This window comes from Alligator sinensis, unplaced genomic scaffold (assembly GCF_000455745.1).
Source record: "Alligator sinensis unplaced genomic scaffold, ASM45574v1 scaffold514_1, whole genome shotgun sequence".
Taxonomy (NCBI): domain Eukaryota; kingdom Metazoa; phylum Chordata; order Crocodylia; family Alligatoridae; genus Alligator; species Alligator sinensis.
The window spans coordinates 670,509-687,128 of record NW_005842385.1 but is presented as its reverse complement, the minus strand read 5'-3'; the positions used below and the strand labels follow the sequence as shown (position 1 = coordinate 687,128).

The window sequence follows — 16,620 nt, the reverse complement described above, 5'->3', positions numbered from 1 at the left end:
AACTCTCACCATTACAGACACCCGAAACTGCACATGCCTGCATGGAGCACATATGCTCAGTATGCCAGGGGACGACCCTTGCTTGGGCATGCCTCCTGTTACTAGGGTCACACAAGGTCTTCCCCTATAAAAAGAGGCAGTGAAAACAGACCCAGTGGGACTCTCTCTCTATCTGGACCAACACCATGCCACACAATCTATCCACCCAGAGGCCTTGCCAGCAACCCCCTCTGGACAACACCTACTGGACAAGGACCCCTTTCTAGCCTGGATAGGTAGATATTACCTGCACACCTCCTCCTACAATTTGGACTCTGTCTGTCTATCTCTCTCTGCTAGTGTGTGGGTGTGGGTGAAAGGGAACCAATAAGACATTGTGTCACCATCTCCCCTAGTCAATAAAACCACTGTCATTTGCAACCCTGAGTTGGATCATGTTTTAATAAATCCCAGTCCCTTCCTTATCTTAAATTCCAGCCTCATTCTCTCTCATCTCCAGCCCCCCCCACTATTTCCTAATCTCCTCCCAGTTCCATCTTCCCTTTTCTGCCATCTCTCAGCCTCTCCTTGCTTTCCTACTGTCCCTGCTGCCTTTCAGCCTCCCATGCCATCTACTGCCTTTTCCCTGTCACTTTCTGCTGCCTTCCTCTGCTTTCCCACTGCCCTGCCGCCTTTCAGTCTCTCCTGCTGCTTTTCCTGTGATTTTCTGCTGTCTGTCTCTCTGTTTTCAGGCTTCCTACACACCTTCTGTAGTCATTCCCCCCCCCAGCTTCCCAGCTCCTCGTGGATGTCTTGTAGTTTTCTCCAGCAGCTGGAGCCTTTCTCCAGCTCCCAGCACCTACTGCTACTCCCTGCAACTTCTCTATCTGCCCCGGAACCATCCTCTGGCTCCCCACATCCAGAGCCCCTCTTTAACACCCACACTATCCCTTAGTCCCATTTTCCCTCTCCCCACCTACCTTTTCAACTCCCCTGTAGCTCTGGCTTCAGTCCCAGCCTCTGTGCTGCCATCGCTCCCCTGTTCTATAGGCTTTGGGCATTGTCTTTTAATCAATTAAGATCAATTAACCTAAAGTTACCCCTGAGCCTCAGTTCTTCAGCCCAGGCCCCTGTAGTCTACCGGTTCTAATCCTGGTCCTGGTAACTTTCACCCCCTACACTTCTACTTTCTTACCTTAACCTTTCCCCAGGCATCCCAAGTACACCAAGCACATACATACATACACATCACAACACCCAACTTAGAAACTCACTTGTGTGTATGTGTAGGTGGGTGGTATGTGTGTAAATAAGTGAATACACATATATATATATCATTGTGTGTGTCTGTTGTATATAAATTAGTAAGCCATGTATGTGTATTGAATGTACAGGTGTTGGTAAGTGGTAACTGATTCTGTCTAAATTTGGTGTGTGTAGTGTGTATGGGCTTAAACTGGTGATAGGTGTACATGAATCTAAACTAGTTATTTTGAACGTGTGTGTATCTGAGTTGCTAGTGTGAGTGTGTATGTATGTATGTGTATATATATATATATATGGCATTGTGTGCATGATATATGAATTAGTGATCTGTGTTTAACTTTTGGGGTATATAATGTATGTGCTTGAATTGGTAATAGGTATCCATGGGCCTAGGCTGGTTTGGATGTGCACGTGTATGCACCTAACTGATTTGTGTGTTTGTATATGTGCCATTGTGTCACACCCTCCTGTCTAACAGCGCAATATTGAGATCCTGAGAGTTGGCCTGACCCCACAGGGCAACAAAGATACCAGGTGCTCATGAATGCTGAGATGGTGGGGCAGATGGAGAGTCCCACAGGAATGTGGTGGGGGCGGTCCCCAGCATACTCAGTAGCAGACCCAGAAGTGGACCAGGAGTACTTCCAGTCCACTTCTGGGTCTGCCAGGGAGTGCGCGGGCCCCTCCCCCGCACTCCCTTGGCTTGGCAACTGGTGCCTCCTGGGTCTGAGGGGGCACCCAGGGTCTCCCCATGGCCAATTGCCAAACTGGGGGGAGCTATTTCTGGTCCACTTCTGGGTTTGCCGCCAAGCACATGGGGGCCCCCCCCCACGCTCCTGTGGGATCCTCCATCCACCCCACCATTGCAGCTTTCATGAGTCATGCCTGGTACCTTAAGGCATATAGAAAAAACATTTAAAGCTGTGTCTATGGCCAAATTGCTGATTCTCCAAATCAGCATCAAATCTTCAGATTCAGATTTGGCCAAATCAAACTGGGACAGTGATCTGAATCAATTAATCAAATCACTGTCCCCAATTCAGGCCAAATCTGAATTGAATATGGCCCAATTTGCACACCCCTAGTATACGATAGAAGGCCAGATTTGGAGGTGGGAAAAGAGTAAACAGTGCTTCATTGTGTATTCATCTTTGTTACTTTAGGATACTCTTAATTTGAAAATGCAATAAAAGGATGGCAAATACTATCAGGGCAAGAACTGAAGAAAATCTGGGACATTGGAAGCATAAGTCTAATACCAACTGTGGGTATTATGCAAGTATTATGTTCCACTACCTTTATTGGAATCTGGTAAGGATATGGGTCTTTCAGAAAGCAACAATTGAGGGGCACTTCTAAAATATCTGTGCAGGTGAAAACATTCTAAACTTGCTGGCCCTTAATGACTGTGTTCCTTCTAAGATCCCAGGTGGTAGAAGGAAAATAATAATAAAAATCATCTTAGAAAGTGCCATAGGCATACACAGACTTATACAAACATAAACTCACGGTGACCGAAAATTTGCTGTAACATACTCTGCTGGTATGCTCCACTTTAATCATTTTTAAGTACTGCAAACTCACATATGCTATAATCTAATAAAAACATATTTCAAATATCCAGAGGCAAGCCTCCCAAATATTAAATCCAATGAAAACTTTCTCTTTTATTCAAAGAAAGAGCAAGAGACATGCAATGAGGTCTTAACTGAATATCCTTTTCAGCAAAGCACTTTGGCACATGCTTAATCTATAGGAAATGTATGCACATTTGCAAGCACTTGGCTGGACAGAGATGAATAAACTTACAAAGAAACATAGGTCTGGAAGCAGACTCTGGTCCATGCTAAATTACACAGGACCTAAAATGAAACCCTGCTTTATCTAGCTGGGGAGTTAAAGACAGCTGGATATGATGATCTCTTGCAGTCTTTTGGCTACAGAAACGAGTGTGCTTTAACCACACTAGCCCAATAGCCTGCTAGGGTCAGGAAAGCCATTGACTTCATCTTTGACAGTAGATATGCCTAGAAAAAGGTGAGATAACAGTTTCATAGCATAGAAAGAAAGTTTAACTTTCCATCATTTATGTAATATTTAAGAATAATTCTATAGCAGATAGTCTGAGCAAATACTCCATTCTTTTCTGTGTAGACTGCCGTAAAAAAAATAGAAGCACTTTCACAGCTGCCATTTTAAAGACAGCTTCTTCTAGCCTAATTAGCATTTATGGATCTTCAAGCAGCAATTAAAAAAACTGCCTGGTTTTTATTGGTTTATAAATAATTCTAGGGCTTGCTTTATTATTGTTTGTAGGACATCACACTGAAAAATGCATACAGTTCAAATTCAAATATTGATCTAATCACTTGCGTTGTAGGGTAATTAAGCTACAAAGGTTATTTAAATGAATAAATAGTGAATTGGAACATTTCTTTGGTGGGAACAGACATGTCTATGTGATATCATGACCCTTTTTAATGTTGTTTTTTAGAAAACAGCCTTTTTCATATTTTAGCAATGAGTGTTAAAAGAAATGGTGTTTTATAGCAGGAAAGAAGGTATTGTCATGTAATGGGATCTGAGTTACATTAGCTATAACAGGACATTATGCACATAAAATATAACCAGAACTGTTAGTTGTATAAATTACTATAAAAAGAAAATTTTACTACCTTTCTCACAGTTATGATGCCAACTTGGTAATTAGGATCAGTGTTAATGTCAAAGACATCTAGTCCATCTCCATCCACTAGGCTGTATTTCATTTCAGCATTAATGCCTTCATCCAGGTCCTTAGCAATGACACGGCCCACAGTGGAGCTGACCGGAGCAGACTCCAGCACATTCATCTGATAATGTTCTGGCATGACAAGTTGAGGGGGAAGGAGGGAAAAGAATCATGAGTAAACCAAAACCTGCATTAATTCAAAGGGCAGACCACAGCTGTCAAATCAAATGGTCTTCTGGGGGCTGCAGTTAAAAGTCCTTTTTTTTTCTGGCTGGAAAACCAAAGGGCATCTCCATTTAGGCACCCAAAGAGCATTAGGGTTTGTCAATGAGTAGGATACTGGTCACTCAGAATAAAATGAAAATATAATTAGTGGAAAACTTATTTGCTCTAACAGCGGGCTTGAAGAAAGAAAGAACAACTATATTAAAGAACAGTTTTACAGTTGAATAATCCCAGCTAACTAAAACATTTAGTTTCATTCTGAATCACTGCTGAGGCCTGTTTTTCTCCAGTACCATTTTTTCTAATCTACGGGACGGGCCTCTGCAGCTGATGTTGCTTTAAATGTAGGAACAGCATCAAAACCATGGATTAAGTCAGACATGATTAAAAGAGAAAAGAGAAGAAGGAACATGGAAACTACGTGCAGTGGTGGTTTTACAGAAGGGTTTGGCTGGCAAAGGGAGAGGAGTTAGGAAGTGAAAAAAAATGAACAGATAAAGAGGTTAACAAGCGGTGTGGGTATAATTCCTTTTTCAGTTTGTTCGATGAACCATTATATTGCAAGATATTTTGTTTCAGATTGACTCAAACCAAATATTTGCAGTTTTCTCAATAAAACAAACCAGTCAACATCTTGGTTTTTCATTTTTCTTTCAGATAAAACTACTTGCAGAATTTGGCATGAATTTGGACCTTTACAATTCTTGGTGACTGAACTGTATGAAAACACCTGATAATTTTCACCCAATTCTTTTAACAGCACTAAAAATAACTGGGTTTTCAGTCCATTTGCCTAAGGCAACAGCTGTTCAACTGGCGGCCCACAGGATGCATCCTGTGTCTCCGGAGCTACTGGTTCAGGTGCTGGGCTTCATCTCCTTCCTCCTACTTTTCCTGTCTGCCTCTGGCCCTGGAGATTGGGCAGGGCACCGGAGCCCATGGGGCTGAAGGAATCCATGGCCAGGAGGCTTGGTGAGACCCAGGAAACCCATGTGATGTAGTGCAGTGCACTAGCATGGGACAGCAAGGGGGCAACTGCCATGCAGTGCAGCAGGAGGTGGGACAGGTGGCATGACACGCAGGACACAGGGGCGCTGGCATGGTGAGTGCAGCAACCTATGGTACAATTGGGGGTGGTGCCTGTGGAACGCCACGGCAATTAGTGTGCAGGGCATGTGGCCCATACAGTGTGTAGCCTGGAAGTGTACAACCCCTGGCTTGCAGCCCTTGATTACTCAGAAGTTGGACAGCTGTGATCTGAGGAACCATGGGGATTATTTAAAAACCACTGAAGTCAATGGGAATTTTTCTATTAATTTTGGTCAGTTTAAGTCTTTAGTCAGGTCATTAGGAAAAACAAAGGGAGAGGTAGACAAGGTGGGCCAAATCTTGCTTTCAGTGACACTGGTGTAAAAGCAAAGTAACTTTTCTGAAACCAACAGTGCTACTCTGGGTGTACCTTGCAGTAACTGTGAGAAGAATTTGTGTTAGAATTTAAATATATTTAGGTGATTTCTGTTAAACTTTTGCTGGAGCACAGTCTGCATACAAATCCATCCTGCACTACTCAACACAAATAACAGACTTTCTTCATCAAAAGAGATAAAATGGAGCACAAAGTGGTTTGCCAACCTCAACACCTTTTATTTTCCCTCCTGCTTGGTGGGATAAATGTCCTCCCAACTATGGATATACCTGGTTAAGAATTTGCTGACAGTATTTTTTATAGGAAAATACTGACTTGTCAAAACCACATTGTTTGTTGTAAAGGGCTGATTTGGGTAAATCTTATGTGAAAAAAAATTTAAAGAAAAGTTTCAAACTGATTGAAATGTCACATTTTCATATTTTCTGGATACAACTTTAATTTTTTTTCAATTCAAAATGACTTTCCATTTCATATTTTAGTTTATTTATATTAAAATATATATATATATATATGTATGTATGTATGTATACATATATGTGTGTGTGTGTGTATATAAAGATCACAATTAAAATGAGCATTTTGATTAACCAGTTCTGAATTTATTTTCCAGTGTGATGGGATCCCAACAAACTGCTGGAATTTTGGCTTTTCTTCCACTGTTTGAGATAGGAAAAAATGTTAAAGTCTCATTGACTATGGAATTCTTTTTACTTTCTGCTTACCACTAGTTATGGATAAATTCAATTTGGAAAGATAATAGAGTAAATATACATCATTTCTCTTTCCTCCAACTGTCGCATCCTAACGCAGCAGATACTTACTCTGTAGGAATCTGGGTGGATTGTCATTGACGTCAGAGAGGGTGATGTTGACTGTGGTTGTCCCAGCCAATCCTCCTAGCTGTCCACCCATGTCTTTGGCCTGGATAATCACTTCATAATATTCTTTTGCTTCTCTGTCCATGTTCATTAGAGCTGTCCTAATTAGGCCTGTGAGATTGAGAGGAAAGGAAGTCTTAGGAAGCAAAAAAAAATTCCATTTAAATTATAATCACACAAGCTACAATGACTCAACCAAAGTCAGTGGAATTATTTCATATTCTCTCTGTGTAAACAAGGCCAAAATCATTCTGGAAAATTTATCTTAGGTTACCAAAGTTTTCAAGTCAAAGTGGATTATTTTAACTGCATTACGCCTTTTGTGGTCACTTTTTCTAGTTAGCTTATTTCACTTCCAAAGTAGAAAACTATTTTGGAGATGAAGCAAGGAAAAGTGAATTATAGCTATTTTAAGTCTGAATAAGACTATCTGTACAGGGGTTTAATGCAGCTTAACTAATCCAATTTAAAATTTAATTCATATTCAACTTTCTGAGGGTTCTCACGTAGACAAATTGTTCAGCATGAGAACAGAATTTGTAGGCCCTCTCATCTCCATTTTCTTTAAATGGAAAAAAGGTGGTTTATTATTTGCAACTTGACAAGAGGGGCAGTGAGTACTACTAGCAATACTGCTAACGTCCACAGCAAGCCATTTTCTTCTCTGGTAACATTACTGGAAAAGAACATGAGGTGGCAGCAACACTTCTCTTATAGAGCCTAGAAAGAGCCATCCAAAGCAATTACTGCCACTGCTGACTCACTAAAGGAGATTGCTACTTTTGGTTATAAGAGCAGGCTCTATGGATGTTTAGAAAATACTTCCTTATCTCTCTTTCAGTCTCCTGCCTCAAGGATTCTGGTAGCATAACTGACCTCTTCTTTATTTAAGCTCTTCTCATGCCCAAGTCAGTACATGCCCACACACACACACACACACACACACACACACACACACCTCCTAACTTTTTTCCATTTTTTTCTCTTTTTATTTGGTTTGAGGGTTTATCAGGAAATCTTTTTTCTTGTCTTTTATTTTAATATACTTGGCTGCCTTGGCAGAATTCTGCCATTCTACATGATGTGTTCACAAGGGCAGAGAAACAAAAGGCATACATACACTTAGAGTTTATTTTCAGCAGTCACATGATATATGAGTTTAATAAAACAGCAATAAAATGATATTGCAGTGGCAATTATCACCGTATAGAACAAGGAAGAAATAGCGACCAATGCAGAGCAACTCATGGCACACACACTATTTTAATCTTGCCACTCGTAGTTGTTATGAGGCTGATTCTGCAAGATGTTGAGCATCTCCAGTTAAGTGCTTTGGATCCACAGCTCCTATAAATTTAAATGGGATGTGAAAGTGCTTAGCATCTTTGCAAGATGGGGCCCACTGTGTGTGAACGCTTTATAGGTTGCCTCTCTTCTTTATCTGTCCTTAATAAACTAAAGGCAACATCCAATAAAGAATTAAGTTAAGTAATGAAATATCTAACTTTTACGTCCTTGGCTTCCTTGCTGGTATCCACGGCCCTGTGTTAGGCACCTAGGCTCCTGATGCACTGCATAGAGATGGTTGTGAACCTTAGAGGGGGATCCAAAACACCCAACATTTTGTAAGGAGATGTGACAGAAGTCAGCAGGCTGATCCTGGAGCTATCTAAAGCTAGCTAACAAGGAAAGGCTGAGGACAGAAGTCTTGAATCCCATCTACCAGACATTTCTCTCAGGTCTGTAGAAAGGCACCTCCTTGTGCTCAGGATCAACAGGAATGCACTCTCCCCTGAGGTACACGCCTATACCCTTTCTTTCAAAGGACTTGAGCATAGTTTTTTGTTTTATTTTAAAACAGAGCCAAGAGAAGATGTGTCACCCCAGACAAGTGCAAGGTGCTGCATCTAGGGATAAGGAACCAGCAACACACCTATAGGCTGGGGAACTCCCTTCTTGTCAACACAGCAGCAGAAAGGGATCTTGGAGTCACTGCTGACTCCAGGATGAACATGAGCTGCCAAGGTGAGGAAGCTGTCAGGAAGGCTAACGGCACCTTGTTGTGCATCTACAGATGCATCACAAGCAGGTCCAGGGAGGTGATCCTTCCCCTTGATGCAGCGTTGATCAGGCCACAGCTGGAGTACTGCGGCCAGTTCTGAGCACCGCACTTCAAGAGGGATGTGGCTAGCACTGAGAGGGTCCAGAGGAGGGCCACTCACATGGTCAAGGGGCAGCGGGGCAGGCCCTATGAAGAGAGGCTAAAGGGCCTGAACCTATTCAGCCTCCACAAGAGAAGGCTGAGAGGGGATCTGGTGGCCATTTACAAACTCACCAGGGAGGACCAGCGGGAATTGGGGGAGGCTCTGTTCGCCCGGGCACCACCCAGGGTTACCAGGAATAATGGCCACAAATTGTTAGAGAGAAGGTTCAAACTGGACATCAGGAGACATTACTTCATGGTTAGGGCTGCCAGGCTCTGGAATGGACTCCCAAGCGAGATGGTACTCTCTCCTACCTAGGGGGTCTTCAAGAGGTGGCTGGACAGATATTTGGGTGGGGTATTATGACCCCGGCACCAGTTCCTGCCCAGGGCAGGAGGTTGGATCTGATGATCTGTTTAGGTACTTCTGACCCTAAGAACTATGAAACTATGAAACCCTTTTCCTCCTTTAAACATTAGCTTAATGTTTAACCCACTTATCCAGGAACTCAAGTCCTTTTTCTGCCTAAGGAGATTCAAGCCTACATCATTCATCTCCCACGAGAGTGCTCTCATGCCTAGGCAACAGACTATTCTGATGGGGAAGGCACGCTCAATCTCACCTTTGAAGTCATGCCACTGTGCAGAAAGGAATGAGAGATTAATTAGGCCACAAGGAACAAATTAGGGAGCAGAACTCTGTAGGTTATGGGTTATGACACTGAGCAGAGAGAGACGGTAGGCTTTGAGGTTGGCCCCTGCTCACTGGACTTCTTGCATTTTACATGAAACAATTATTGCTTAAAATACAGCAAGGCCTGAGGAAGGATACTGTGATACCCAAAAGCTTGCCTATGTCTATACCAACTATACAGTTGGTTCAATAAAAGATATCACCCACAAGAATTCTTGCCTCTTGCATATCTCCTGGACCATCACAGCCATAATATCACCTCAACACTACCAAAAAATGTCTAGTAAGTGGGGCTCAGGACCCAAGATTACCTTCTCAGTGCCCTAATCACTAGGCACCAGATGCATACTGATATAATGAATGTCTCATTCCTCTCTTCACAGAGGCACAGCTACCACAGGAGGGATGGAAAATGCATCCACCCAGAATGTCTTATGTGTGTATGAATAGAGATGAGAGAGAGATAAATTATATAAATATAAATATGCATGCATTCAGAGAGAGAGAGTCTTGTGGAAAATGTAGGACTACTAATAAATATGCTTTTCAAAAGACTAGGCTCTGTATTTTTGCTTGTAGTCTTCTACCCCACTTGGCTTATAGGTTTTTCTTACTCAGACATGAGCAACTAGACCTGTGGAAGACTTCAGTGAAATGAGAAAGGCTAAAAGAAATATTAATGGTACCCAAAACACCCAGCTCCAGATAAATTCAGATGCATGTTACTGTTGAGAATTTATTTTTGCTCTGTAGGGCCCTACTGTAACATGGCCTGAAATCTCTCCTAAAGCTGTTGTATCATGGCTTTTTTATACAAAAACAAAACTTGAAAATCCTATTGTCACTTTTATTCTTTTAAACTTCTTGGGCCTCAGCAGTTTTGCTCTTATATGGCTAAGGTCCCTGCCAGATATTACATATATTACACAATTAACTGGTTAATCATGTAATAAATTTAGACCAGCTACGCATGCAAAGAAATTATCACATGATACAAATGACTATCCAGCCATAAAAAGAGCCAACCAGTTTGTGCTTAAAAATGTGTGACAACTCCATAGCTCATTTCTATCCAGCTTTAATTTAAACATGTAGCAGGGCCCTAAGTGTTGCTTCATGCCACCCTGCATGTGCTTTTAAGGAAGAATGTGGCCAATAGTGAACAGTAAATGAAAGTAGGCGAGATAAATCAGATTTTCTGGCTGATTTCCTATTGAAATCAAATACCTGTCCTGGAGTCCACAGAGAAATATGGTTGTCCCTGGAGAATACTGTAGACTACTCTGGCACTGTTCCCATATGTTGGATCATCAGCATCTGTTGCTGTCACCTGAATAACAGAGGTACCTGAGGAAAAAAAGGGAGAACCCAGTTAAATGTATAGGTAGGGGGGAAAAAGCTATGGTTCTATCCAGGTTTAATGCTTAAGAAACATTCTATCATACTGGACTTCATCTAGGAATATTTTTTCATGTGCATGAGACTAGTATGCATACCTCATCAGTACTGATGAGAGTTAATACATATAAATCCACCATTTATCACTGAAAAGATAGAAAACCCTTAAACTAGCAATTCTGTAACTGTGACCTTTGGAGCTGGTGGTTTGCAGAGAACTGGCTGGTTTAGGGTGCTCACTTCTCTTCCTTATTTCTGGCTACTAAATAATATTAAGACAAGCAAAAAAAGCACTCTGTAGTATACTATTATGACTTCTCTATATAAAAAAAAAATAGTGCTCATAACCTGTGAGTGAAATGCATCTATGGAGAGGCACAACAGGGCAGCTCTGTGCCCTGGGCAGTAAGGCAATGCCAGCTTCTGTGCTGTTGATGGCACAGCACAGCAGTGGCAGAGCTAGGCACCAGCTGCAGTAGAAGCTATTTTTGCATCCCTCCCCACAAAGGTGGCACCTGGGGCTGTTGCCTTTGTTGGTCTCCCCTCCTCCCCTTCCTTCAGTCGTGCTACTGTGTTTACATGGGCAAATCCAGATTGCGGCAAGGAGGAATGCAGCCAGATCCCCTTCAACTGTGTCGGATGTGCACTGAGTGGAGCTGAATTCAGCAGCAGGGCAAAAGGGGGATGAGTGGCAGTCGCACTCGTCTCCTGGACTCTGGAGCTATGTGAAAGCTGGAGATCCATGAGCACGTGCCAGTCAGCTGGTGATCTGAGATCTCGGGGCACTTGTACAGCTCTGGTAGGAGCTGTGCTGACATTGTTTTGCGCAGAGAGCTCACTGCGTATATGCCACACAACCAAAGCTGACTGTGGCCTCATTGCTGCACACTGCTAGATCTGCCCCCGGGTGTCTATGAGGTGATCTCTCTGGTAAACTAGGGCTTAGACTATGAAGATATCTGATAACTCTGGCCTGCTAAATAAAATATAAACTCACATGAAATTAAAACTACACCACGCCTGCATGGCTAAGCAATGACCTACTCAGTAAAAAAAAGGATTTAAATATGGTTTTGTTCATGCATTTAAAGAATTGTCAACGCCTAGAGATTGTCCTTCTGAAGCATTTGTTGGTAGCTAAATAAATAGAGATGTCTTTTCTATTCATTGATTTTTCAAGGGACCTTATCTCTCAAGTTAACTGTAGCTCTGTAGGCTATATAATCTTCTAAGAACTTTGATATGGTGGAATATAATTACTTCCAATATATTTTTTCCGGTGTCTCCCCTTTTATCTAGAGATAGTACCTTATGAATCCATCTATCCTTCTATCTAATATTCCATGATGAAAAACAACTTCTCTCATGTTATTTTATAAAGGTTGGAAAACTAATCCTAGACCTAACCACACATGAAATCCAGAAAACTTTAGACCTTAACTTTTATGGCTCAAGTTCACCTCTAGCTTTATGTCTAAGTTACTAATGTAAAGTGGAAACTTGGCTGTATATTCATTCTATATGATTTAAGTAGCACTATATCTTTATCAATATGTCACCAGAAAGCAATTATTATCTCCAAAGAAATGGAAATGCAATAGTAGAAAACCAGAACAACAAAAAAAGATAGTATTGTTCATTTAGTAGACAATTTCTAGGGAGAGTTGGTTTTCTGAATCCCTCAGATCCTAGGAAGGCAGCTATTTGCATTCTGCTGCACTGCAAAAAAGCCTCAGTATCTTCTAATTTTCAACTTATGTATATATCACAAAATACTTACAGATCTACCTGAACTATGTTCAGCAGAAACGCAGATAGGGTTGGAGTTGGGGCGCAGTATCAAAGGTGGCTTAAAGCTTCCTCCCCCCCAAAAAATCTAGGGGCAGCTAGATGCTGTTTTTCAGGCACTCAGAGCAGCTATAATTTTTGCTTGATAGTAAGGGATACCAAAGAGGCCATTACACAGCTGCATGTTGTCAGACCACAGGGCATTCAAGCCCTTTCTTACTTCCTGTGCGCTCTTTTTCCTGCGCGCCACCCCCCACCCCTTCGTTATAACATGACCTCTTGCCTGAGCAGGGCCAATACACTTGCTTTATAGTAGCCAAGGCTGTTTTAGGGAAGCTCTCCAACATTGTTGCATTGCTCTCCTTCAACACTGAAAGGCCAAGGTAGAGCCTGTGAGGCATTGGGCTGGTTTTGGTATAATTAGATCATTTAGAAGATTATGTTCTTAAATCCACCTTACCCACTGGTGACATTTCTGGAACAGAAGCTACATAAGGTCCATCCAGAAATTTAGGTTCATTGTCATTGATATCTTGGATTTTGATAATGAACTCTGACTCTGGTTCCATTGGCCTGCCTGTCCGTCTGTCCAGGGCCTGGGCCCTCAGTGTATACTGGGATCTTTCTTCTCGGTCCAGTCTCTGAATGGCATGAATGTCTCCAGTCGTATCATCAATTGTAAATACAATGCCAGCTCCTTCTCCCGAAAGAATGTATTTGATTGATCCATCCCCTCTGTCCATATCAGAATGAAGCTGCAAAAATTAATGGGAACCAATTAGATGATGAGCATGGAGTGCCTGCAGTGAAAAACGTATTGCCAATTACTTTTCAGAACACTTTGGTCCCACTATTAAGATTCAATAGCTGGCTGTAGAAGCATTTCTTTTTCATTGACAGATACAAATATTCAGTAAAAGTTATCTGGTTCTAGAAACTTATGCAAATATTCAGTAAAAGTTCATGTAACCAAGATGCAATGTTGAGGTTAAACACTCCATCAATCATCCCCCAAAACTGCACTCTGCTAAAAGAAGCAGATTCAGACAACCAAAGAACACTTACTTGGCCTGATTCAAAGCTCCTTGAAGTCTACGGGAGTCTTTCTATTGACTGCATAATGACTTTATACTTGCCGAAGTGATTCAAGATGGGTAAGGCTGCTGCTCATAAAATATGACTATGTATATCATAGACCAAAGAAAACGGACTAAAGAGAAAATAAAATAAGGACACTAGGGAGCAAAGAAACAACAGAACTAAATAATTGCTGTGTTGCAAAACTCCCTTAAAAATAATTTCTTTTTAAAATAGGAAATAGAAGAAAAGCTGTTGGACAATTAAAAATAAAGAAGGTGGTATGAAATTGCTATTTTGAAAATAGCATGTAAGCTAAACAGCTGAATACATACACAAACCACCACGCACAAAAGATATGCACCCCACGTTTTAAAGGGAATTAACAAATGAACTTATTGCATGACTAATAGATAATTAATTTTAGGAAGCCGAGGATAACGGGATGTAACAGAATAAAGAAGAAAAATAGATGTAGTACTAAATCTTTTTTTTTTTTTTTTTAACAACAGGAAGGAGAATTATTCTGGTAACTAAGCATGTGCTAAGCATGAGCAATACTGGAATGAATGTTAAGGATCAAACAAATCACATCATTTTAATGGGACTTCAGATACATTTAAAGCTAAGCTCATGTTTAAATGCTTGTCTGGAATGGGGCCTTACTGCCCACTGAGGTGGCACAAGATCAAACCTCAAACGCTTAGAAGTAAAAAAAAAGTTATATACAGTAATCATCAGAATGGGTTTATAATAGGGCTGTAAAATGATTAAAAAATTTGATAGCGATTAGTTGCAAGATAAAAAAATTAGTCACAATTAATCACAATTTTACTCACATAGCTAAAAACTCAAAATTATGTGCAGAAAAACTCAAAATTACTGTATGCAAAATTATGCAAGTACTTTGTATGTTTTGGGGGGGTCAGTGTGGTGTGTGTGTGTGTTTTGGGGGGCTACATGTGTGAAGGTGTGGAGGGATGTGTGTGTGTGTATGTGGGGGGGGAGGTTTGGAGCCTGGGGAGTGGGGGGTTGCTGCAGGGGGGTCTGGAGACCAGGGAGGGAGGACCCCTGCATGCCTTAGCAGGATGTGGAATACTGTGGGTCAGAAATGAGGGACAGCATCAAGGATGGGAGAGCTGTGGCTTGGGAGTGAACGGCAGGGCACAGGCATGTCACTGCCTCCCCCAATCATATTTCTGCCCCCCCCAGGTGTCCTCTTTTTAGAAACTGGAAATATGGTAACAACCCTACAGCAATGTAGCTCAGTGGCATGTAGAGCAACACCCAGCAGATAAGTTGCGGGGAAGGGGTTGTGGGGCAGATCGAGACCCCCCATGGTGAGGGAGGGACTGGGGTAGGGGCAGGGGCAGGGGTGAATGGGACCCTGGGGCTGGGGCCAGGGCGGGTCATGGGACAGAGCTGCAGGAGGCTCATCCACGGGCACACACCCTTATGGGGGGCATGTGGCCCCCTGGATTTGTGCGAGGGACAGAGGTGGGCTGCCTGCTGTGGGCTGGGGCTCTGTGCCCTGCTGTCTTTGCCTTGGGAGCCACATGCTGACCACTCATCCTGTGCTCGTCCAGCAGCTGGAGGCACAACATGGCGTTGCATAGCTCCCGGGATAAAGCAGGATAATAGACTGTAGGATCCCAAGACAGAAGGCTTTCTCCTGAGGGAAATGCTATGTTTTTTATAGTCCAAGAGATTAAATTAAAAAGGAAGGCAGGCAGGCATAGGTGGAAAAGCACAACACAATCCTGATGGTGTCATCTGTTCGCTCATGGAGAATTCTCACTACAAAAATGGTGGAATCCCCATCTGCAGGCATTTAAAAGTAGTCTAGACAATACAATAGAGACATACCATATGGAACAACCTTGGCTTTCATGACAGTCCAAACAGTAATTTTAGGAAGAAAGATTAATTATCTAATTACCTTATCTGATCTAACTCCTTTGGGCCACATCCTTAGGTGAAAGTCAGTGAGATCCTTCACCTTCAACTATGAAACACTGCTGCAAATCTGGCCTTCTGATTCTTTTTTTGTTCACAATCCCATCAAAGCACAATATATGACCTACACCAGCTTTGAGCCGAGCCTAATTGACTCCAATGGAAGTTTCACATTAATCTGGATAAGAACCACAATGGGGCTCTGAATTAGCACTGCTTCTACCAGCAACTGAAGTGGAATACTTTACACAACAGTGACATCTGTATTCAGCTAACCTACATGTTCTAAGCAAGCACAAGCATCTCCTTAAAGGATGTTGAAACTACATTACTGAGCCACTAGCTTTATTCTATAATCAACCTTGCATCACACTGTGAAAAACATATATTAAAATCATGTACCTCTGTTACTTTTAAAAAGTGTTAAAAGCACATTTTAGGTTCACTCCCATTTAGACTTTATATCTTACTCTGTATTTAAAAGTTACAGCTGAGACCTCTTTTTATGAGACTCCAAAATGGCTGTAAGAAGCAAAGGTACAGATTGTGACAATTAACTTGTCAGGTAATTGATATTTCATTTAATCACTTTGCTGCAGGTCTCTGCTTTGGCTACTGTGAACTTAGGCAGTATTCTTTGGAGTCTTGACCTTTCAGTGGAAGGCTGGTATTTCTTCACAGATGCATCAGTTTAAAGTAAGTAGGAGACCAGTAATATTTGGCGGCAGGAAAGCAGTTAAACCAAAATGACTGCTATATATATCAAGTCATACACAGGCACTTGACTACAAACTGGTGTATCTTCAGGAAACACTATTTGCTCTGAGAGAACATCACTGTAGGAGGTAGTAACCAGGACTTTTCCAGAAAGACAGCATTTTAGCAGGGTGGATTGATCCAAAACCTATACACTGTGTCTTGAGGGACATTTGGTTCCGTGAGTATGGCCACTTGAGTAGGTCCAGCTGATACACCGAACTGGGGAAAGAAGGAAAG

The 16,620-nt window shown here is 41.9% G+C and overlaps 1 protein-coding gene across 1 annotated transcript in view; it reads right to left on the bottom strand.

Annotated features, from left to right (window-relative positions):
• The window catches only part of CDH20 (cadherin 20), a 67,398-nt gene that overhangs the window by 43,875 nt on the left and 6,903 nt on the right, over positions 1–16,620 (bottom strand). The window contains exons 2-5 of the mRNA XM_006029529.2: positions 13,052–13,346; positions 10,633–10,752; positions 6,452–6,619; positions 3,921–4,108 (exon numbers count right to left, since the gene is read on the bottom strand). Coding sequence (XP_006029591.1) covers positions 3,921–4,108; positions 6,452–6,619; positions 10,633–10,752; positions 13,052–13,346 — 771 coding nt within the window. The remainder of the gene's footprint in view (positions 1–3,920; positions 4,109–6,451; positions 6,620–10,632; positions 10,753–13,051; positions 13,347–16,620) is intronic.